At 45.6% G+C, this 23,294-nt stretch overlaps 1 protein-coding gene across 3 annotated transcripts; it reads left to right on the top strand.

The window, feature by feature from the left end:
• Positions 1–10,300: 10,300 nt before the first annotated feature.
• RTRAF (RNA transcription, translation and transport factor) lies at positions 10,301–20,710 on the top strand. 3 transcript variants are annotated; one of them, XM_075613792.1, is made up of 8 exons: positions 10,301–10,456; positions 11,954–12,078; positions 12,311–12,410; positions 14,323–14,397; positions 15,487–15,575; positions 17,668–17,736; positions 20,166–20,214; positions 20,414–20,710. In XM_075613792.1, the coding sequence occupies exons 1-8, from the start codon at positions 10,396–10,398 to the stop codon at positions 20,566–20,568; spliced, it is 723 nt and encodes a 240-aa protein (XP_075469907.1). In that variant the 5' UTR covers positions 10,301–10,395; the 3' UTR covers positions 20,569–20,710. The 3 variants fall into 3 exon arrangements, with proteins under 3 accessions (XP_075469907.1, XP_075469906.1, XP_075469909.1); XM_075613791.1 differs by lacking the exon at positions 10,301–10,456 and adding an exon at positions 10,471–10,693; XM_075613794.1 differs by lacking the exon at positions 10,301–10,456 and adding an exon at positions 10,709–10,763.
• Positions 20,711–23,294: the final 2,584 nt, after the last annotated feature.

The raw sequence follows: 23,294 nt of genomic DNA, 5'->3' as shown, positions 1-23,294 counted from the left end.
CGCGACCGAGCACCACCACCACCACTGCCCCGCTCGCCCCCCCTGCGACCATCTACCTCCCTGCGCGGACAGCCACGGGACCGCGGGGAAGCGGAGACCAAGGAGGTAAGAGGGGAACACCCCCGCTACCATCTCCCACCCCGCACGGGGATCTGGGAAGCGGGAAGTGGCGCATGAAGCCGGGAAAACACCCACTACCATCACCCGCCCGCGGGGATCGCGGGAAGCCGGGGTAAGCGGGGAACACCCCACTACCATCACCCGCCCCGCGCGGGGACCGGGGAAAGTTGGAAGTGGCGTGGGAAGCTGGGGGGAATAAGGGGGGGACACCTCCGCCCCGCGCGGGGACCCGGGAAAGCTGGAAGTGGCGCGGGAAGCTGGTGGGAATAAGGGGGGGGACACCTCCGCCCCGCGCGGGGACCGGGGAAAGCTGGAAGTGGCGCGGGAAGCTGGGGGGAATAAGGGGGGGACACCTCCGCCCCGCGCGGGGACCGGGAAAGCTGGAAGTGGCGCGGGAAGCTGGGGGGAATAAGGGGGGGACACCTCCGCCCCGCGCGGGGACCCGGGAAAGCTGGAAGTGGCGCGGGAAGCTGGTGGGAATAAGGGGGGGGACACCTCCGCCCCGCGCGGGGACCGGGGAAAGCTGGAAGTGGCGCGGGAAGCTGGGGGGAATAAGGGGGGGACACCTCCGCCCCGCGCGGGGTCCGGGGAAAGCTGGAAGTGGCGCGGGAAGCTGGGGGGAATAAGGGGGGAATAAGGGGGGGACACCTCCGCCCCGCGCGGATAAGCGGGGGCCGGGGAGAGAAGGCGGAACACCCTCGCTACCATCTGCAGCCACGCATGGGTATTGGGGGGGGGGGAAAGCGGGGAGTAAGGGGGAACTGCAGGAGGCAGGGAAGGAGCAGAGGGGATGGAGGATTGGAGAGTACTTACTCTAGTACTCTCCAACAGATCTCTGGCCAGAAAAAATGGCCGCTCGTTGGGGGCTGGCTCATATAGAGCCTGGCCGCGCGCCCACAAAGCCTGGGAGCGCGCGCCAATCAGCAATCAGGTAGGGGGAGTTATTTATTTATTTATTTTTTCAGCGCGAGCAGGGAAAATTCAGCGCGAGCGGGGAAATTTAAAAAAACAAGCACGTGTTCTGCTTGGGCCAATATTTACTCGCCCGGGGGTTAAATCCACCCGCCCCGGGCGTGTAAATGTATAGGATTGTCGAACACTGTATATATATATATATATATATATATATTCCGACCGTGGAGAATTTATTTGCTTGTTGAACTTCTAATGTACCTCCAAAAGACATTTACAGAATTACCCATGGAGACTGTGATGGCAGATACAATAGATATCTCTTAAAAAAAAAAAAGTTGCATAGTAGAATCTAAATGCATAGGAGGTTACAAAATACTAGGGGCAGATCGCCTCTTCTCGATCAATCAACCTTGAGATGCTTCGGGTTGTTCACTTTTAAATGTATATGTTAATTAAGTTTACTGTCTATAAACAACCATGTGATGTGAATGTACCCCTGTCAGAAAATAATAAAAATGTTTGAAACAAAAAAAAAAAAAAAAAAAATCTTTTTAGATAGGAAAGGTATACATGGATATACCAGATAAGTAAACACGGGAAGGATGTTGACCCGGGGAGTAATCTGATTGCCGTTATTTGGAGTCAGGAAGGAATGACATTTCCCCTTATGAGACAGAATTGGATAATCTGTCACTGGGGTTTGTTTTGTGTTTGCCTTCCTCTGCATCAAAATACTGTAAATACAAATATAGGATAAAGTATCTGCCGCCTACATTTAGCATGGGTTGAACTTGATGGACGCATGTCTTTTTTTTTTTTTCCAACCTCATTTACTATGTAATCAGAGTAAATCACTCTCTATCAGCATTGAGTTGACTAATGCCTAGCGACGTGACGTCAATAACATCAACCAGGCAGTAATGAGGCTGCAGTGGCTGCCCAGCTATGATCATATATGAGGTGATTTTGTAACCCCTATGGCTATATATACACTTGTTATTTTCACTTATGCAGTAAGGTGTATGGTCCGGGGAAAGGACGTGTCTGTCCTGAAACGTCATATTATGCATATACCTGCTCTGATGCTTTAAATACAGAGTAAGGTAACTTACAAAAAGGCCCCTGTGCGCTTCCTCTTCTACCACTCAAATTTCTTCAAGCATTGAGTTGACTAATTCTGATAGATTAATTACTATGGACTAATGAAGACATGGGTAGCAAACACACAAACACACACACACACACACACACTCATTGAAATATGATGGTTCTATAGGTCATGGGGTACTTTACATATTATAAACAAGAATATTTACAGATAAGGACAAACACAAAAGAGCACCAATATTTCGAATTTCTTGAAAATGACCATGACTTTTTAGGCATTTCCTCTAGTGGTGTGCATGCCACTGGTTCCTGTCACCTTCCTTTAGCAGGTCACACTACTGTATTTTTAGCTGTTTCAGGGACATTGCATTATTTGCCAAGGGAACCATTTTTCTTTCAAAGTTGAAAAGAACGGATAATTTGTCAGAATTATCATAATAACGTCCCTATCGGCAAATCAACTGTTCCCTAAAATGAATTGCAAATGTTACAATAGCAATCTAGTAATATTGTGATGTTATTTTTGGAAGAAACTCTGGACCGGGGATTAGTTACTTTATGAATCACTAGCTGAAAATACTGTCCGTTGGTCTTGAATTCTAAAAAATACTGAGATTTATAAATGGATAATTACATTTTGTAGTTTTTTAATGTGAAATCCCTTTGCTAAAACAGCAGCTCCACCCACCATAGTTTCATTGCCTCTGAGGTCCTGAAGTGTGCGAGCGAGAGAGAGCCTCTAATGCTGCGTGTTTGTGGGACGTTGTGCGCTCGTCCCAAACACAGAGAGCCTCTAATGCTGCGTGTTTGTGGGACTTTGTGCCCTCGTCCCAAACACAGAGAGCCTCTAATGCTGCGTGTTTGTGGGACTTTGTGCGCTCGTCCCAAACACAGAGAGCCTCTAATGCTGTGTGTTTGTGGGACGTTGTGCGCTCGTCCCAAACACAGAGCCTCTAATGCTGCGTGTTTGGGGGACTTTGTGCCCTCGTCCCAAACAAAGAGAGCCTCTAATGCTGCGTGTTTGTGGGACTTTGTGCTCTCGTCCCAAACACAGAGAGCCTCTAATGCTGCGTGTTTGTGGGACTTTGTGCGCTCGTCCCAAACACAGAGAGCCTCTAATGCTGCGTGTTTGTGGGACTTTGTGCTCTGTCCCAAACACAGAGAGCCTCTAATGCTGTGTGTTTGTGGGACTTTGTGCTCTGTCCCAAACACAGAGAGCCCCTAATGCTGCGTGTTTGTGGGACTTTGTGCGCTCGTCCCAAACACAGAGAGCCTCTAATGCTGTGTGTTTGTGGGACTTTGTCCCCTCGTCCCAAACACAGAGAGCCCCTAATGCTGCGTGTTTGTGGGACTTTGTGCTCTGTCCCAAACACAGAGAGCCGCTAATGCTGCGTGTTTGTGGGACTTTGTGTTCTCGTCCCAAACACAGAGAGCCTCTAATGCTGCGTGTTTGTGGGACTTTGTGTTCTCGTCCCAAACACAGAGAGCCCCTAATGCTGCGTGTTTGTGGGACTTTGTGCGCTCGTCCCAAACACAGAGAGCCTCTAATGCTGCGTGTTTGTGGGACTTTGTGCGCTCGTCCCAGACACAGAGAGCCTCTAATGCTGCGTGTTTGTGGGACTTTGTGCGCTCGTCCCAAACACAGAGAGCCTCTAATGCTGCGTGTTTGTGGGACTTTGTGCGCTCGTCCCAAACACAGAGAGCCTCTAATGCTGCGTGTTTGTGGGACTTTGTGCGCTCGTCCCAAATACAGAGAGCCTCTAATGCTGCGTGTTTGTGGGACGTTGTGCGCTCGTCCCAAACACAGAGAGCCCCTAATGCTGCGTGTTTGTGGGACTTTGTGCGCTCGTCCCAAACACAGAGAGCCCCTAATGCTGCGTGTTTGTGGGACTTTGTGCGCTCGTCCCAAACACAGAGAGCCTCTAATGCTGCGTGTTTGGGGGACTTTATGCGCTCGTCCCAAACACAGAGCCTCTAATGCTGCGTGTTTGTGGGACTTTGTGCTCTCGTCCCAAACACAGAGAGCCCCTAATGCTGCGTGTTTGTGGGACTTTGTGCGCTCGTCCCAAACACAGAGCCTCTAATGCTGCGTGTTTGTGGGACTTTGTGCTCTCGTCCCAAACACAGAGAGCCCCTAATGCTGCGTGTTTGTGGGACTTTGTGCGCTCGTCCCAAACACAGAGAGCCTCTAATGCTGCGTGTTTGTGGGACTTTGTGCGCTCGTCCCAAACACAGAGAGCCTCTAATGCTGCGTGTTTGTGGGACTTTGTGCGCTCGTCCCAAACACAGAGAGCCTCTAATGCTGCGTGTTTGTGGGACGTTGTGCGCTCGTCCCAAACACAGAGAGCCCCTAATGCTGCGTGTTTGTGGGACTTTGTGCGCTCGTCCCAAACACAGAGAGCCTCTAATGCTGCGTGTTTGTGGGACTTTGTGCGCTCGTCCCAAACACAGAGAGCCTCTAATGCTGCGTGTTTGTGGGACGTTGTGCGCTCGTCCCAAACACAGAGAGCCCCTAATGCTGCGTGTTTGTGGGACTTTGTGCGCTCGTCCCAAACACAGAGAGCCTCTAATGCTGCGTGTTTGGGGGACTTTGTGCGCTCGTCCCAAACACAGAGAGCCTCTAATGCTGCGTGTTTGTGGGACTTTGTGCTCTCGTCCCAAACACAGAGAGCCCCTAATGCTGCGTGTTTGTGGGACTTTGTGCGCTCGTCCCAAACACAGAGCCTCTAATGCTGCGTGTTTGTGGGACTTTGTGCTCTCGTCCCAAACACAGAGAGCCCCTAATGCTGCGTGTTTGTGGGACTTTGTGCTCTCGTCCCAAACACAGAGAGCCCCTAATGCTGCGTGTTTGTGGGACTTTGTGCTCTCGTCCCAAACACAGAGAGCCTCTAATGCTGCGTGTTTGTGGGACTTTGTGCTCTGTCCAAAACACAGAGAGCCCCTAATGCTGCGTGTTTGTGGGACTTTGTGCGCTCGTCCCAAACACAGAGTCTCTAATGCTGCGTGTTTGTCGGACTTTGTATTTATTTATTTATAAAAATGTGTTACCAGGAGTAATACATTGAGAGTTACCTCTCGTTTTCAAGTATGTCCTGGGCACAGAGTTAAGATGACAAATACATGGTTACATTAAGTGAGCAGGGTTATACATTATATACAAGACATGGCATGCACAGTAAGAGATAATTTATGTTAGGGGCGTATGTGACAGTTACAGACCAGGTTAAAATGTGAGACCGCTTTAGTTTTGAAAGAACTTAGACTGGTGGTGGCTGTGAGAGTCTCCGGTAGACTGTTCCAGTTGTGGGGGGCACGGTAAGAGAAGGAGGAGCGGCCGGATACTTTGCTGTACTTTGGGACCATGAACAGTCTTTTGGAGTCTTGTTTTGTACGCTCGTCCCAAACAAGGATCTCACACTCAGTCTGGAAGATCTTTGGCTGCTCCTGTATTTTTTCTAATGTTTCAAATTGGAGTGATCAAGATTAAGTGGCAGCGTGAGTGTGGTGTGATGGGATCAGGTCATCAGTGATGTCATTGCCGATGTCATGTGTGAATTGTATCCAAACATTAGACAAAACCTGCTCCTTGATCTCAGGAACCATCCAGCAAAATGTGGTTACGATATCTTAAGAGCTGTCCAAATGCCTAGCACACAGACACAACTTTCCAACATATACAGTAAATAATATGCATACAAATAGCGATTTTTGCTTTTCTAGAGCGCCCTCTGCTGGCACAAATTTAGCTTTGCAGCATAGACATAAGCTGTATTCATGAAATATCAGAATAAACAGCTTCCCCAGACTGGAAAACCTTGGCCTGCTTTCCTTTACAGTTATGCACAATGTCCTTATTTAGTTTCATGATTTTCTGTGTTGCTAGACATTTTAGCAATAACTTAGCACGAACAGATGCTTATTTTGGCCAGTGTGTGTTATTTAACATCAATAACCTTGCATCACGATTGTACTTAATTCACAAGGTGCAAACATTTTCAACATTGCAGTGCAATGGGTGATGGACATTGTGTTTTTCCTGCTCGCAAAACACAAAACCTACTTTCTGATTCTGATTGGGGAATTAATCAACGAACCCAGAAGCTGCCAATCACATCGCGACCGTCCACTCACGCCGCGACTGGCCACCCACGCGGCGACTGGCCACTCACGGGGCGACCATCCAATCACAGCACAACCATCCAATCACACCGTGACCGTCCAATCACATTGTGACTGTCTAATCACAGCACGACCGTCCACTCACACAGCAATCATCCAACCAGGCAGTGATCGCCCCCAGTTTAAGTTCTTTCAAATCTAAGGCGGTCTCACATTTTAATCTGGTCTGTAACTGTTTCATACGCCCATAACATAATCTCTAACTGTGCATGCAATGGCTTGTATATAATGTATAACCTGGTCATTTATGTAACTGTATTTGTAACCATGTATTATTTGTCTTAACTCTGTGCCCAGGACATACCTAAAAACGAGAGGTAACTCTCAATGTATTACTTCCTGGTAAAATATTTTATAAATAAATATTGACTTGAATAGGAATTTTCGGCCGACCTCCCCGGCTGATCGTCTGCTTTGGAGCCTATTGAATAAAGCCCCGTGGTGGTTAATGTAAGAAAAGAGGGCCTGCGGCCGCCCATTTTACCCGGAGAATTCCCCATCTTCAACAGCGAGGGTTGGGCAGGAATGATTCTTCTCCTCGATTTTTCTGTTGGTATGTGGCTCCCTCGTCCCTTAAATACCCTAACGCCCACCCCAAATTAACCTTAACCTGAGCAGATGACTATACGGCCCCCTGGTCATCCGCATTACTTCCGTAACTCAGGAGTTTCTTACTATCTGATTCCAAAACCAAGCAGCTTATATTTAGGTTAAGTACCAGTTATCTGCAAAAAAAAAACCCACAAATATTAAGAAGTCTGAGAACCATCCTGTAATTGCATGAGCCCTGGATGAATGTAGGTGTTACAAACGCAAGAAGTATAATATAAATGGACCCCACTTCTTATTATAAACCCTACACTATATATGGGATAGTGGTGCTGCTTACAATTAAACGGGCAAAGGTGCGGCTTGATGGAGGCGCCATCGGTGCGAATGCACCAGGCCCCGCGCATGCAGAGGAACCATGCCTACAGAAGCCCCGCACTCTTCTCCGGCCCAACTTCTGTAAACACAGTTTAAATGTTGTGCTGGGTAAAGGAACGACTACAACATTTAAACTGTGATTACATGAGTTGTGCTGGGGGAGGTTGGGGTCTAGGGTTGCCAGGTGGCTTCTCCAAAACTACTGGGCACAATGGTGAAAGAGACAACGCGCTCTACTCAAGCTCCACGCAGTTTCCTCCTCTCCTTGACCCCACCCCCAGGCTCCTGACACCTCCTGGTTGGCTGCATTACTCCGCAGCAATCAGGATGGGGGAAACTGCCCAGCCCCCTAGCAACAGCCCTGCTCTGTCCCTGCTGGTGGAAATCCTGCGGCCCCCTAAGCCAGTCAGGTCATTATGTCCAGAGAGGTAATACCGGTATACACATACACACCCAGAGAGGTAATACCGGTATACACATACACACCCAGAGAGGTAATACCGGTATACACATACACGCCCAGAGAGGTAATACCGGTATACACATACATGTCCAGAGAGGTAATACCGGTATACACATACACACCCAGAGAGGTAATACCGGTATACACATACACACCCAGAGAGGTAATACCGGTATACACATACACGCCCAGAGAGGTAATACTGGTATACACATACACACCCAGAGAGGTAATACCGGTATACACATACACGCCCAGAGAGGTAATACCGGTATACACACACACGCCCAGAGAGGTAATACCGGTATACATATACACGCCCAGAGAGGTAATACCGGTATACACACACACGCCCAGAGAGGTAATACCGGTATACACATACACACCCAGAGAGGCAATACCGGTATACACATACACGCCCAGAGAAGTAACACCGACATACACGCCCAGAGAGGTATTGTATGTCTTTATTTGTATAGCGCCATTAATGTGCATAGCGCTTCACAGTAGTAATACACATGGTCATCATATAAATAACAAATAATAAATATAAATAACAGGTCATGGGAATAAGTGCTTCAGACAAACATAACATTTAGGAAGAGTAGTCCCTGCTCCGAGGAGCTTACAATCTAATTGGTAGGTAGGAAGAACGTACAGAGACAGTAGGAGAGCATTTTGCTAAGTGCGTCTGCAGGGGCCCGAGCTTTATGTATCATGTATCATGTGTCTAGTAATATCTACGGTGCTACTCTTATGCTTCTTTAAGCAAGTGTGTCATAAGGTGAATAGAGTGGGTGCTAGTCGGGTATCGAGGGGAAGGGCATTCCAGAGGTGCGGGGCAGTCAGTGAGAAAGTTTAAGGCGGGAGAGGGCTTTAGATACAAAAGGGGTAGAGAGAAGACATCCTTGAGCAGAACACAAGAATCGGGATGGTGCATAACGAGAAATTAAGCATGAGATGTAAGGAGGAGCAGAGGAGTGTAAAGCTTTAAAGGTGAGGAGGAGAATTGCTGTTATACACATACACGCCCAGAGAGGTAATACCAGTATACACATACACGCCCAGAGAGGTAATACCGGTATACTCATACACGCCCAGAGAGGTAATACCGGTATACACATACACGCCCAGAGAGGTAATACCGGTATACACATACACGCCCAGAGAGGTAATACCGGTATACACATACACGCCCAGAGAGGTAATACCGGTATACACATACACGCCCAGAGAGGTAATACCGGTATACACATACACGCCCAGAGGGGTAATACCGGTATACACGTACACGCCCAGAGAGGTAATACCGGTATACACGTACACGCCCAGAGAGGTAATACCGGTATACACATACACGCCCAGAGAGGTAATACCCGTATACACATACACGCCCAGAGAGGTAATACCGGTATACACGTACACGCCCAGAGAGGTAATACCGGTATACACATACACGCCCAGAGAGGTAATACCGGTATACAGATACACGCCCAGAGAGGTAATACCGTTATACAGATACACGCCCAGAGAGGTAATACCGGTATACACATACACGCCCAGAGAGGTAATACCCGTATACACATACACGCCCAGAGAGGTAATACCGGTATACACGTACACGCCCAGAGAGGTAATACCGGTATACACGTACACGCCCAGAGAGGTAATACCGGTATACAGATACACGCCCAGAGAGGTAATACCGGTATACACATACACGCCCAGAGAGGTAATACCGGTATACAGATACACGCCCAGAGAGGTAATACCGGTATACACATACACGCCCAGAGAGGTAATACCAGTATACACATACATGTCAAGTATTACCTCTCATTTTTTACTGGACAGTTTCCAAATACAGGACAGTCCAGTTCAACACTGGACACCGGGCAACCCATATCAAGCATCTGGTGAGGGTCAGATAAGGCGTTCCGGCATCGGAAAACGGCCCCATAGGATTGCACAGTGATGCGTTGCCGATGGCATCCGTCGGAAAGTGAAACGACGGGTAGCGTGGACTGCCTGAATATATATATATATATATATATATATATATATATATATATATGTCATATGAAATTATGCTTACAAAGCAGTCACTGTGTATTGTGTAGCTGTGTAAGATAATGTAAGTCCTGTAAATCTGGGGCCCGGCTGTCTGTGCTATATCTTCATTATGAAGGAAGGGAGCGTCTGATACACAAGGGCAAAGACACTGGGCAAACCTGTTCATAACTTCATCACTGTTCGTGTTAAATAAAGTCTATTGACAACACGCGTGACGTTTCACACATGGGTAAATGGGAACATTGTCGCCATGTTTGTTTCGGGCAAATCAGTCGATGAACATGAAATAAATGAATATATAGTAATATACAGCTGTAAGCCTGTGATTTAGGTTACCCATCCAGTGATAATAAACGGCGTTATTGCTAATGTATTTTTGAGATAGCTTTGCCATTCTTCATTAGGGGGGTTTTTGCCCAAATAAAAGAGGTCCGCTTCGTACTTCAGCCGACATCTGCGTGTCACTCTGACAAGACTTCCCTTCCTCCTCGTCTGATTGGCTCTTCTGGTAGTCGCGGACTGTGATTGGCCGCCAATGGCAGCTGCGCATTCAAGGCCTTCGTGGAGCTACCTTCCCCCAGCTTGTCAGCTGCCGAGCCGCTGGTTACACCATGTTCCACAGGAAGCTGCAGGCCTTGGACTACCACAACCCGTCCGGGTTTAACTGCAAAGGTGAGTGAGGTCACCAAAGGATGAGGAGCGCGCGCGCCGTGCCACTAGCAGCCAACGTGCCTCGCAAGCTGGGCAGCGGTACCCAGAATCCTGTGCGGACTGTGTGCCTCACTGTGCTGGGTTGCGGTACCCAGAATCCTGTGCGGACTGTGTGCCTCACTGTGCTGGGTTGCGGTACCCAGAATCCTGTGCGCACTGTGTGCCTCGCTGTTTTGGACTTTAGACACCTGCAACAAGGCAGGAGGGTTGTGTGGAATGTAGGTTTCAATGGCAACAGGACTGGCCGATACAAGAGCAGCTGTATTCTGTACATGGCTTTATATCCGGTTAACCCCCACCCCCACGTTCCCCAAAACGTATAAACGTGACAACTAGCTGGCTGCGTGGAAGTCTCTCTTACACTTTTCACTGCTGGCTCACTTATCCTTATAGCAGTGTTTTCCACCAGGGGTTCCCCGGGCATCCCGTAAAGGGTTCCCTGCCATTTTCAGGTCATTTGACAATTGTATCAAATACAGAAGAATTTACAATGCATCTGATCTCCGATGCGCTATTAGAGAGGGTTGGGTTCCTTACAATACATCTGATCTCCGATGCGCTATTAGAGAGGGTTGGGGTTCCTTACAATACATCTGATCTCCGATGCGCTATTAGAGAGGGTTGGGTTCCTTACAATACATCTGATCTCCGATGCGCTATTAGAGAGGGTTGGGTTCCTTACAATGCATCTGATCTCCGATGCGCTATTAGAGAGAGTTGGGTTCCTTACAATGCATCTGATCTCCGATGCGCTATTAGAGAGGGTTGGGGTTCCGCAGAATTTCACAATATAATTATAGGGTTCTTTAACCCCAAAAAGGTGGAAACAGAAATGTTAATGTTGTAACATGTTATACCACTTGTGTTGTATGTAAAGTTACTTGTGCACCCTCTGTCACCCCCATATCCCTCCCCTTATTTCTGTGCCCATCTAACCCCCCATCCCAACCCGCTCTTATGTTTTGTACCCCAAAATTGTGAAACTAAAAACTGGCTTAAAAAAAGAAAGAAATAGAGCTATTGGAAAGGGCAAGAGGGGAACTCCCTTTTAATTAAATAATGCAAAACTAAAAAAAAACTGATCCCATTAAGCACAATGCATGGAACCAGTGATTTTGAACATTGTTAATTGCACCCACAGGGTGGTGCTATTGAGCCAGTAATTGACGCTTCTCGCAGTAATTTTCTTTGTCTGCTGTTAATGTTGTTATCTTTTAAAATCTATAGCTATAATCTACAGCAAGCGTCTGCCAGTTTCCCAAAGGGACCGGATAACTAAATAAATGACGAGTTAGAAGGGCCGTAAGAGAATAGTAATATAATTTAGGATACGTTTAAATACTTATCAGTGCTGGAAAATGTTGGTGTATAATTATTTGTAACATCTGTATGTGATACAGATATGGTATTCCCGTTTTGGCTATTCTATCCTTTCTGATGTCCTATTTCCTTTTACAGATGACACTGAATTTCGAAACTTCATTGTTTGGTTAGAAGATCAGAAAATTAGACACTACAAAATTGAAGACCGGGGAAACTTAAGAAACATACAGAACAGTGAATGGGACAACCAGTACGAAAAGGTGACTCCTGCATACATATATGCCATATTCATTTGGTTTTGGTTCTCCGTGGCGATCTCCTTGGGAGAATGTTTTCTGTAGCTAAAGATGTCGACATGGCAGTAGCTTTACATTGTATTGCATTGATGAATGTTATAGCCTTGGGGTACAAGGGTTAAAGGTATTGGGAATATGCTGCTCCTCAAACTTTTAATTTCTTTCTTCTTCCCCCCCCTCACAATTTTTCAATCAGTATTTGAAGGATGTGAATTGCCCTTTCAAATTGCAAGAACGTCAAGAATCAATTGACTGGCTCCTGGGACTAGCTGTACGTTTTGAATATGGGGATAATGGTATGAGTTTATTATTATTATTATTTAATTTTTTTTCCATTTGTTAGATAACACATTTATTTTCCAGTGGCGTGCAATGAATTGTTAATTTACTGCATTGCCAATAACCAGGCTGACACTAATGAGGACCAAAGGTTGAAAACAGCTGTCTGTGAGTAGGGTTACTGGCTTTGCACTTCTTTAACCTGGACTGTGCTTAAAAGTTGTGTAATGCAGCAGGCATTGGCTTACAGGGGTACATGTTAAAATGGATTTGAAGCAAAAGGTGACCCGCTGTGCTCATTTGCATGTCATTACCCAGAATCCCTGGCTGCAGTGGAAGCATTTGGTATTGAATAATGGTTGCAGACCTGTCTGAGACACATGAATGTTCTGGGAAAAAAAGGTGCTCGATAGCGCTCTAACAAAAACCCAAACTTAGTGCATATAATTATACGTAAAATTAATTAGTGCCAAAAAGTATATAATATCAGTGACAGTGTATAAATAACAAAATACAAGTGACAATCTATAGTGATCTATAATGTGAATATCAATGAAGAGGCTTAGAAGAACCCTTGGTGGGAGTCTGTTTCAGAAGTCTTGTACGTTCAATTCTTTCCAAAAAGGACCAGAGGAGCGCAGCTTGCAGCCATGAAAATAAAGAACATCACATAGTACAGCAATGTTTAAATGAGATTTAAGTGATAGTGTAGGGCTCACAAAGGACTACTCACATTGAAGCAGCCAAAACTGAACAGTCATCCAACTTATGGGGTGGATGATCCCTGTGATAGATGCACAACTGCCAGCAGACAATCTCCAAAGAAAGAAAAGAACATATAGTGTAGATTGTAAAATATATTGACAAGGCAAAATAAAAATGGAGGCGTACACCTAGTTAGGAATAAAACAGCGTGGTCGGCAACAGATAACCAGGTATGCAGAAGGTCGCGATCTCTCCGTGTACCGTGTGAATCTCCGCTGCCTCTGCCCACTTCCGCACCTCTGCCAGGAGTTCGCGTCACTTCCGGCGCGTCATGGAACTCCGGCGCTTGCTGGTGATGATGCGTTCTTGATCTTTTCCTCAGAGTATTGGCTGACAGGACTCTACGCGTTTCGCCGTTGCACACGGCTTCATCAGGACTCCTGATGAAGCCGTGTGTAACGGCGAAACACGTAGTGTCCTGTCAGCCAATACTCTGAAGAAATTATCAAGAACGCATCATCACCAGCAAGCGCCGGAAGTGACGCAAACTCCTGGCACAGGTGCGGAAGTGGGCAGAGGCAGCGGAGATTCACACGGTGAATCATACTAAAAGGCTTAGGGACCGGAGATATATAGAGTAATGGGGGATCGAACAAGGGGAAGGCATGGACAACGGGGATTATGATGTGACTAGCTGATGAAGGCAGCTCCTAATAGGTGGATAGACACTTTGGCTATTAGCCTGGGATATATTGTTCACTCCCACTAAGTGTTTTATTCTCATAGAGTGCAATTTTGGGTTTCTTGTCCAATTGAGGGTCTCTACCCCACTTGGATTTTTGTGTCCATGCTAACCTTACCCTATGCACCATGAGAGAAGAATATTTTAATTAGAATAATTAGGTGAGCGATAAGCATTGTATGCTTCATGTACTATGTGATGTTCTTTATTTTCATGGCTGCAAGCTACACATGAATGTTCTCACAAGTTATATTCATATTTGCTGTACATTAATTTACTTTGAAATGTGCTTCCCGTCTACTGCTAAAGCAGCAGCCCAAACACACACAATATGCAGTTATATGCTCCATGTGTCCTTACTCTGTTTTAAACTTTACAATTACAGTTGTTTTTGTTAAAAGTCACCAATCTGTTTTAGACCCTAGATTGCCTAAATCTTCTCCAACGATGCAAGTAAATTTCCTTTTCCTCTTCTTATCCAGTCGACAAATATAAGAATGCAAAGCCACTCAACGCAGACGTTTCAAAGACCACTGAACCGTTAATAAACTTGGATGGTAAGACCCGGAAAAGAGGTTTATAACAGAAGCCTGTATCCGTTAAGAATTTATGGAGTGATGAGTGTTTTATTATTTTCCAATAATCCTACACTTCACTCCTTTTTCAAGAAGACGAATGGAATATGTACATTGTACGAATGCTTTTTGTGGGTGACTGGTGCACTAGTGTTATTTTGTGTTTGCATATGTGCGGACAGGAAGCTTACACCCCAGCACATATTTACACACTAGAACTAGCAGAAGGTCGGGCTTGTGCATGAATAATACATAATAATTTTCATTTATAGGCTTTCTGCTTGTCTTGTGGGGCATTAGCTTGCATCAAATTTTAGGAATTTGAGAGAGAGATCTCTAATACAGGGGTGGCCAACTCTTGTCTTTAAGGGCCACCAACAGGTCAGGTTTTAAGGATATCCCTGCTTCAGCACAGGTGGCTGTCATTGATTGAGCCACCAGTACTGAAGCAGGGATATCCTTGAAACCTGACCTGTCGGTGTTCCTTGAGGACTGGAGTTGGCCACTCCTGGGTTAAACATTTTGTACATTTTTATTTTTAACAATTTTATTTTATCCGTCATTTTCAGTCTTCAACTACAGTTCCACTGGCTTTTAACATACAAATGTATTTGTTCTAATCCGGTCAAATGTAATGTTTCAGAGGCTGTCGCTACATGTGACAGCCTCTGAACCAATTAATGACGCCGTCGCCGCAAAGCGAATTACAACCTTAGCTAGCGGTGACGTCAACCGTCGCGCGGCCTTAACGAGCTGTTGGCTCCTTTTCTGTAGTTTTCTTTGGCACTTTGCGAAACACCGCTAGCACTCCCTGTTTCCTGTTATTCTGTACAACGATGCAGCAGGAAATTAAAATAAACTCCTCTTCAGATCCAATAAATACATTTTACAACTCTCATTTTTTTTTTTTGGCCATACCTGTCTCTCAGTTGAGACTGTTCAATGATTGGTGTGCAGCATGGCTCGGTCTTGTGAGACTGTTCAATGATTGGTGTGCAGCATGGCTCGGTCTTGTGAGACTTCCCTTTGTTCATGTTGTGATCTGTCTTTGTTTTATGATGTTCCACCCAGTGACCAATCCTGACTTCAAAGCCGGAGTGATGGCTTTGGCCAACCTTCTGCAGATACAGAGGCATGACGACTACCTGGTGATGCTAAAAGTAAGCCTATTATTTGATGCACACTATCGTAGGAAACCTACTATATACCAGTGATTCCTAATGAAGGGTGCGGGAACCCCTAGGGCTTCGTAAGATGTCCAAGAGGTTCGGCAAAAAAAAAATCAAAATACAATGGCGGGTTCCTGTGCCTGTGTGGGGAGTGCGCACTTAGTAAGGCCCCACACTGCACCTTAGTGTGGGTACAGCGAGAGCTTCTGAAGTTGCTGCCCACAATGTTTTCCATCCACAACGAGGCATTGTGTGACGTGACTTTGGAAGCTCACAGTGAGTGACAGCTATACCCTTCCCGCCCCCCCATGCTGGCTGCACACACTGTGATGCTGTTTGGGGGCCTTATTAAGCTTGTCTTCTCCCCCCCCTCCCTCTCTACCCCTATGAGCTCAGGACACTATACGGCCTGGGATCGGTCCCACAGTTTTGTTAGCAATAGTCTGAGTAGGCAATAATATTTATTAATTAGGGATTCGCAGAACAAATATTTTATAATCGGGGGGAGGACAATGTGTAAAAGAAAGCTTGGGAGTTGCTGTTCTTTACCAGCGTGCTGTACTAATAACTGGCCACAATTTGTTTATGTAATGTGTCTAATTATGTATTCTTTGCTAGCTTGGCACAAGTAATGTTTGCGTTACGGATCTGTAACCTAATGACACACAGCAATTCATAACGACTGGCAGGGCCGAAATAGTTTCAGAAAAGTCTGTTTCCGTGGGGTTTTCCATGCTGAACGTAATGCTGTAAACACATCCATCCTCATTCTTTCCACCCTCCCCTCCTGTCCTCTCCTCCCGTCCTCTCCTCCCGTCCTCTCCTCCCGTCCTCTCCTCCCGTCCTCCCCTCCCGTCCTCCCCTCCCGTCCTCCCCTCCCGTCCTCCCCTCCCGTCCTCCCCTCCCGTCCTCTCCTCCCGTCCTCCCCTCCCGTCCTCCCCTCCCGTCCTCCCCTCCCGTCCTCCCCTCCCGTCCTCCCCTCCCGTCCTCTCCTCCCGTCCTCTCCTCCCGTCCTCTCCTCCCGTCCTCTCCTCCCGTCCTCTCCTCCCGTCCTCCCCTCCCGTCCTCTCCTCCCGTCCTCCCCTCCCGTCCTCTCCTGTTCATGGTTTCCTCACCCTCGCTCTTTTAATCCCCATCGCCACCCATCGTTGTTTTTCCCCTTCCCTTCTCCTTGCGCACACGCGCACGCTTCTCGGCCTTCTTCCTCAACAGCTGATTTTTTTTTTTACTACCGTAGCTGCCAATAGTAATATCCTAGTGCTGTGCATTACGTTGGTGCTCTAAAATCTTATTCACCTGTCATTCTAGTATCACAGTGACGGGCAAGAGGCCACAAAAATGACATTGTTTTCAAATAATGGCCACCGTGTGTAGGGTATCCCTTTAATGGGTTAAAGCCGCAATGCAAGGTGGCGATTTAAAAAAAATAAAAAAAATCTTTTCTTTTCATTTATACATAGTATTGAAGTCTGGAGCTGAACCACGTTATTTTCACTTTTGGGGACTCCCTGTTTCCGAGAGATACTTAACTCCGTAGTAGGTGCCGGTAGCAGCTCTGCTCAGCTAGCAGGGATCACATGATGATCGCTTTTCAAAGCTCCCGCTCCCTGCGTTCCAATAGGAAGCTGTGACATCATCCAGTGCGGCTCCTATTGGCCCGCATGATGCGGGAGCTTTAAAAAGCAGAGGGATACTGACACCCCCTTCGGACATCTATATCTCTGGAAGCAGGGGGTCCCCAGAGCTGAAATGAACAAGGTTTAGCTCGGGAGACCCTCTGCTTCTATACAATGTTAAAATAATAAATGGTTAAGTAAAACATTTAATGAAGGAAATTGGGTGCATTTTTGGCAAAGATAGAAATTGGAAAGAAACTACCCCTCCCCCTCCCCCCCCCCGCCCTCTTCATTGTAAGGGTCACACCATTTAACTATAATACATAATCTAGCATCCTAGCCATGATTCCCACCACTAGATCACATCATTATTTTTTAGTTTGTGGGCAAGTCCTAAACTTGCTGTATGAGTGTAATTGTTGTATAGATTTTGCATGCAGAAACCATCATTATTTCTGTTTGTTTAGGCCATTCGCATCCTAGTTCAGGAACGTTTGACTCCGGAAGCTGTAGCGAAGGCGAACAACGCAAAAGAGGTATGTTTGCTTAGACACGTGCTTCACGCTATGCTCTTATAATTATTCTGCAGTTTATTAAATGTTTTTTTTTTTGCTTAATATGGACCAAGTATAATATGCCTGAAGACTTGAGGTCATCAATTCATTAGCTACATTCTTTCCTATATTTCATATTCCATCATCTGCCTTTTAGATGGCTTTTTTTACATCTGTGTTAAGCTCATGGAATATTTTCTAAATCAGTATCGCTGACCTGAGTGAGTCCATTGAAGGACAGTCAGCGCTGAGCCGTGCGGACGCTCCGCGATGGGCCCCGTCATCCTCAATGAGGATGTCTTGGGAGGGGGCTCACGCGAGCGTCCGCAGGCGTGCTGAGGTGCAGGGATTTTCAGCCGACATCAGAACCTGTTTCTGAGCGCGCTGTCGGCTGAAAACCTCCAATCAAAGCGAAGCAACGGCGCGTTGACGTCGGCGCTTCGCGGGCTATTGGCCCAGTGACGTCAGTGCCCCGCCTCCCCCCGCCTCCCGATCGCGCACGCTGGCTCATCTGCTAGTTCATGCAATCGCTCCTGATTGCACAGACGAGCCTTAGCGTCAGCGCGGAGGAGCGCGGCTCCCCCCTCTATGGACGCAGCCTAAGAGAGAACTCTCGAAAGCTTGTCTTATAATATCCATTATTAGTCCAAATAAAACAGGTATCACCTAATACTCATAGTACTACTTTACTCTGCACTATCTCTTACTGAGAAATTCTGTTTCATCACATTCTTGACTATATTGTGTTGGCTACGCACAGATTTTTCTCCAGCCCCCCCCCCCCTAATTTTTTTACATGAGTATTATTATTTCTTTTTTTTTTTAACAGCATTAGCATAGTTACCAGTTTACTGGAGCCTACGTTTGCATTTTGGGAGGGCACCCAGTGTTGCTGCATTAATGTTGAGGGGGGGAGAAATATGTGTTGTATCACAGGGGTTCTCAACGTCAGTCCTCAAGTCCCCCCCGCCTCGGTCAGATATTCAGCATATATCTGCTTCAGCACAGGTCTTTGAGCCAAATGTGCTGAAGCTGGGACTGATTGAGTCACCTGTGCTGAAGCAGGAATATTCTGAAAACCTGACCTGTGGGGGGAGGAGGGGGGATTGAGGACAGGAGATTGCACCCCTGGTGTAGGACACGAGCATTTATTGAGAATGTAATAAAAGAAAAAAAACACTTTTTTTTAAAAAAATTTTTAATTTTAATTCAAAACCGTTTCCGGGCCTGCGTGGTGACTTTGCTGTTTTTATAGCTTGGTGTTGGAGAGCACAAATAAGCGTGACTTTAAATAGATTGCTTTAGTAAAGATGACCCATAAAGATAATCTGAGAAATAATGGTAGGAAATGATCAACAATTGCATAAGGACCTCTGGGTCCCTGGAGAAGTGTTGGTCTCTCAATGTGTGGCCTTCCTTCTATTCACTTAACACTCTATTGTAGACACTTTGCAGTCCGGATACCCCCCCAGCATTTCCTTGGTAACGCCTAATTTTGGAATTGCTACATCTGAACACACAATCTTCTTTGTGTATTTTTAAATTATTTTTTAAAAATTATTTTTGGTTTTAGTTTGGTATCTTCCTGTGTGTCTTTTTTGTTCTGGTTTCTATAAATTCTCAAAGCACACTTGTTCAAGATTTATTGTCACAAAAATGTGTGAAGAAATATTTACAGTATGAGAGCAAAGAAGTTCAGGGTTCATTCTTAGAATAAAAACATTTGTGCCACAGAACACAAGGAAAGTGAATAATTTCACAAGAACTCACAGGGTCTCTAAGAATTCTCAAGATTGGAGAAGTTAATATGACCTGTATCACATGAAACGTTACATTAAATTATGTGAGACATTGATCCTATCCCAGACACAGATTCAATGTAATTTCTTTTAATGACTTGCATGTATTACAATGTGTTTATTTTTTTAACATCTTGTCCTACCATCATCGTTGCATTTTTACTGTGTGCGACATTGGATCCAGCCTTTTATTGTTCACATTGATGTATCGCTTGGAAGATTAGTAAGCAGCCAGAACAGAAGCCTCTGTTCGATGTCAGACACATTTAGGCTACTCTTATAGTGACGGTGACGTCCGGCTACGGTCGCTGGAAAAATCAAATTGAGATGTCTTCCAGCGATCGCAACCAATCAGTCGCGCTTACTATAACCGCACGTGATGGCGGCAATGCATTTTTGACGCAGCCTCACTGTCGCCAGCATTATAAGCGCAGCCTTATGCCTCGCCAGCTACAAACATTTATTTTTTCCCCAAACGAAGGATTACTTTGTAATAGCCGCTCCCTGCAGCCTTAAAACACGCATTGTCCTATTGATTTCACGCTACAGTGAGAAATGTTTTAGGGAAATATTTGTATTTGGTGCAATCTCATTGAATTTTTATTTTTACAGGGCCTCCCAGTTGCTTTAGATAAGCATATCCTTGGATTTGACACCGGAGGTAAGATACTGTCCTGCGTTTTACCTTTTTTCTGCTGACATCTTTTTTTTTAAACCCACCAGAAGATATTATGCAGGAAAAGCTTCATCAATGTTAGGAAATTGCTGACTCAGGAAAAATAGTTATGGAAATTGCCCAATGTATTGTGATGTTTTGCAGTGACGTAACTTTTTTTTTTCTTCTCTCCATTGGTTAACAGATGCGGTTCTTAATGATGCTGCTAGAATATTGCGATTGCTGCACGTAGAAGAGTTACGGGAGCTGCAGACGAAAATTAACGAAGCAATTGTAGCCGTTCAGGCAATTATCGCTGATCCGAAGACAGACCACAGGCTGGGAAAAGTCGGAAGATGAGAACTTCAGCCCTCTGTGTGCAAGAAGGACACGTTCTTGGCATGCAGCTGCTAGGGCTTTTTTTTTCTTTTCTTTGTATAGTTTTAAAAAAAATGAAATAAATACAAATGTCCATCCTGACTGAGGGTAAATGGCATAAATATTTTCTTTCAGTTGTTTTTATATTGTTACACTGTACTTTGAAGTACTAAACTTGTGTTTGTTGCATGCTGAACATAACTTCTTCCCAGTTAGTTTGCATCTTTTTCTAAAGTCACATTTTATGTTTGGAGCAGATATTCTCCTCCTTCTCCTGGTACAACTTTTGAAGGGGATGTTCCCTGTTTTTTCCCCATCGGCCCCCATGATGATGGGGATGATGTTTTTGCAGGGAAAAATGTAGAAGATAAATGGGCAGTCTTTAAAACATTGTTAGAAAAGCACACTTATCAGTGTATACCCTTGGGTAATAAGTATAAAAGAATTAAGTCAAAATCAATGTGGCTAAATAAACAGGTAGGGGAGGAAATGGACAAGAAGAGAAGGTGTTTAGATTCTTTAAGTCAGAAGGGACGGAGGCATCGTATCAGAATTATAAGGAATGTAACAAAAATTGCAAAAGGGCAATCAGATTAGCAAAAATGGATAAAGAAAAAAGGATTGCAATAGAAAGTAAGGTCAACCCTAAAAAGTTCTTTAAGTACCTTAATAAGAAAAAAATGAGAAAAGAAAATATCGGACCCTTTCAGTGTGAGATGGGTAGACAGATTATTGGAGATAAGGAAAAAGCTGAGGTATTAAACAAATTCTTTGCCTCTGTGTTTACCAGGGAAGAATCAAGTTCAATAGTAGTGCTGCAGGAGGAAGCCACAACCTCCATATTAATGAACAATTGGTTAACTGAGGAAGAAGTTCATAAGCGACTTGAAAAAATTAAAGTAAATAAGGCACGTAGCCCCGATGGCATACATCCAAGAGTTCTCAAGGAGTTAAGCTCAGTAATAGCAAAACCATTATATTTAATATTCAAGGACTCCATTTCCACAGGCTCAGTACCACAAGATTGGCGTAAAGCTGATGTGGTGCCTACATTTAAAAAGGGAGCTAGATCACAACCGGGGAATTACAGACCTGTAAGCCTGACTGCAATAGTGGGGAAACTTCTTGAAAGTTTAATACGGGATATTATTCAGGAATACCTCATGGAAAACAAAATTATTTGTAATAGTCAGCATGGATTTATTAAGGATAGATCATGCCAAACTAACCTTATTTGTTCCTTTGAGGAGGTAAGTAGGAATTTAGACCAGGGTAATCCAGTTGATGTGGTCTACTTCGATTTTGCAAAGGCTTTTGATACGGTTTCACACGAGGTTGGTGTACAAAATAAAGAAAATTGGACTCGGTAATAATATATGCACCTGGATTGAAAACTGGTTAAAGGACAGACAACAGAGGGTTGTCATAAATGGAACTTTTTCAGGTTGGGCTAAAGTTGTGAGTGGAGTACCTCAGGGATCGGTACTGGGACCCCTGCTTTTTAACTTGTTTATTAATGACCTTGAGGTTGGCATTGAGAGCAAAGTCTCCATCTTTGCTGATGATACTAAATTGTGTAAGTGTGACGAGGGAAGGGGGGCTGGCCCGGTAATAATAAAGGGGGTACACCCCAGCGGGCCATCCCTATTCTCGTGTGGGAAGCGAGGGGTTAACTGTAATAATGGTTAAGTGTGTTTTTATGCCCCTGCCTCAGTACAAAATGTATGTCCCTGGTTACGTGTTTTCACCCTTACAGTGTATACACCAAGCACATACACTGGGATCAGGTCGGAAGGGAAAGGGTTAACTGTGTTTGTATGTTTATGGCCCTTTGTTTCCCTTCCTGCCTTTTTACCTCCCATTTGCAGCCCTGTCCCATAGGTCACCATTGGAGCTCCATAGAAGTCTATGGAGATTTCAAGGTTTTTGGCCCTATACCGAAGAAGACCAGCGGGTGGAGCCCGAGAGGATGAGCGGAGCTCCCCATTGAAATGAATGACGCAATACATTTCAATGGGAATACCTCGAGTCCGCTCTCTAAGAACTGAGTTGGATGCCTGCCAAACCGCAGTATCCGAAAATAGCTACAATCTCCAAGAAAGATTTTCCCCATCGCCCCCCATTTTTTCCCATTGTTCCCCATCGTCCCCTATGATCTTCCCATCGTTCCTCATTTTCCCCATCGTCCCCCATGATCTTCCCATCGTTCCCAATTTCCCCCATCCCCCATGATCTTCCCATCGTTTCCCATTTTCCCCATCATCCCCATGATCTTCCCATCATTCCCCATGATCTTCCCATGGTTCCCCATTTCCCTGATCGTCCCCCATTATCTTTCCATGGTTCCTTATTTTCCCCATCCTCCCCCATGATCTTCCCATCGTTTCACATTTTCCCCATCGTCCCCCATGATCTTCCCATCGTTCCCCATCGTCCCCCATGATCTTCCCATGGTTCCCCATTTCCCTGATCGTCCCCCATTATCTTTCCATGGTTCCCCATTTTCCCGATCATCTCCCATAATCTTTTCATCGCTCCCCATTGCCCCCATGACCTTCCCTTCGTTCCCCATTCTCCCCTTCGTTCCCCATGATCTTCCCATCGTTCCCCATTATCCCCATCGTCCCCCATGATCTTCCCATGGTTCCCCATTTCCCTGATCGTCCCCCATTATCTTTCCATGGTTCCCCATTTTCCCCATAATCTTT

The sequence above is a fragment of the Ascaphus truei genome, chromosome 9, assembly GCF_040206685.1.
Source record: "Ascaphus truei isolate aAscTru1 chromosome 9, aAscTru1.hap1, whole genome shotgun sequence".
Lineage (NCBI taxonomy): Eukaryota > Metazoa > Chordata > Amphibia > Anura > Ascaphidae > Ascaphus > Ascaphus truei.
The sequence above is the reverse complement of the archived record's forward strand: the minus strand, read 5'-3'. Positions and strand labels throughout refer to the sequence as shown.

Excerpts from the sequence above, each read along its gene's own strand:
- RTRAF (XM_075613791.1), top strand. The coding sequence starts at position 10,477 with ATGAGGAGCGCGCGCGCCGTGCCACTAGCAGCCAACGTGCCTCGCAAG. Across the intron at positions 12,411-14,322 it reads TTTTGAATATGGGGATAATG|TCGACAAATATAAGAATGCA; the intron begins GTATGAGTTTAT and ends CTTCTTATCCAG. Across the intron at positions 14,398-15,486 it reads ACCGTTAATAAACTTGGATG|TGACCAATCCTGACTTCAAA; the intron begins GTAAGACCCGGA and ends TGTTCCACCCAG.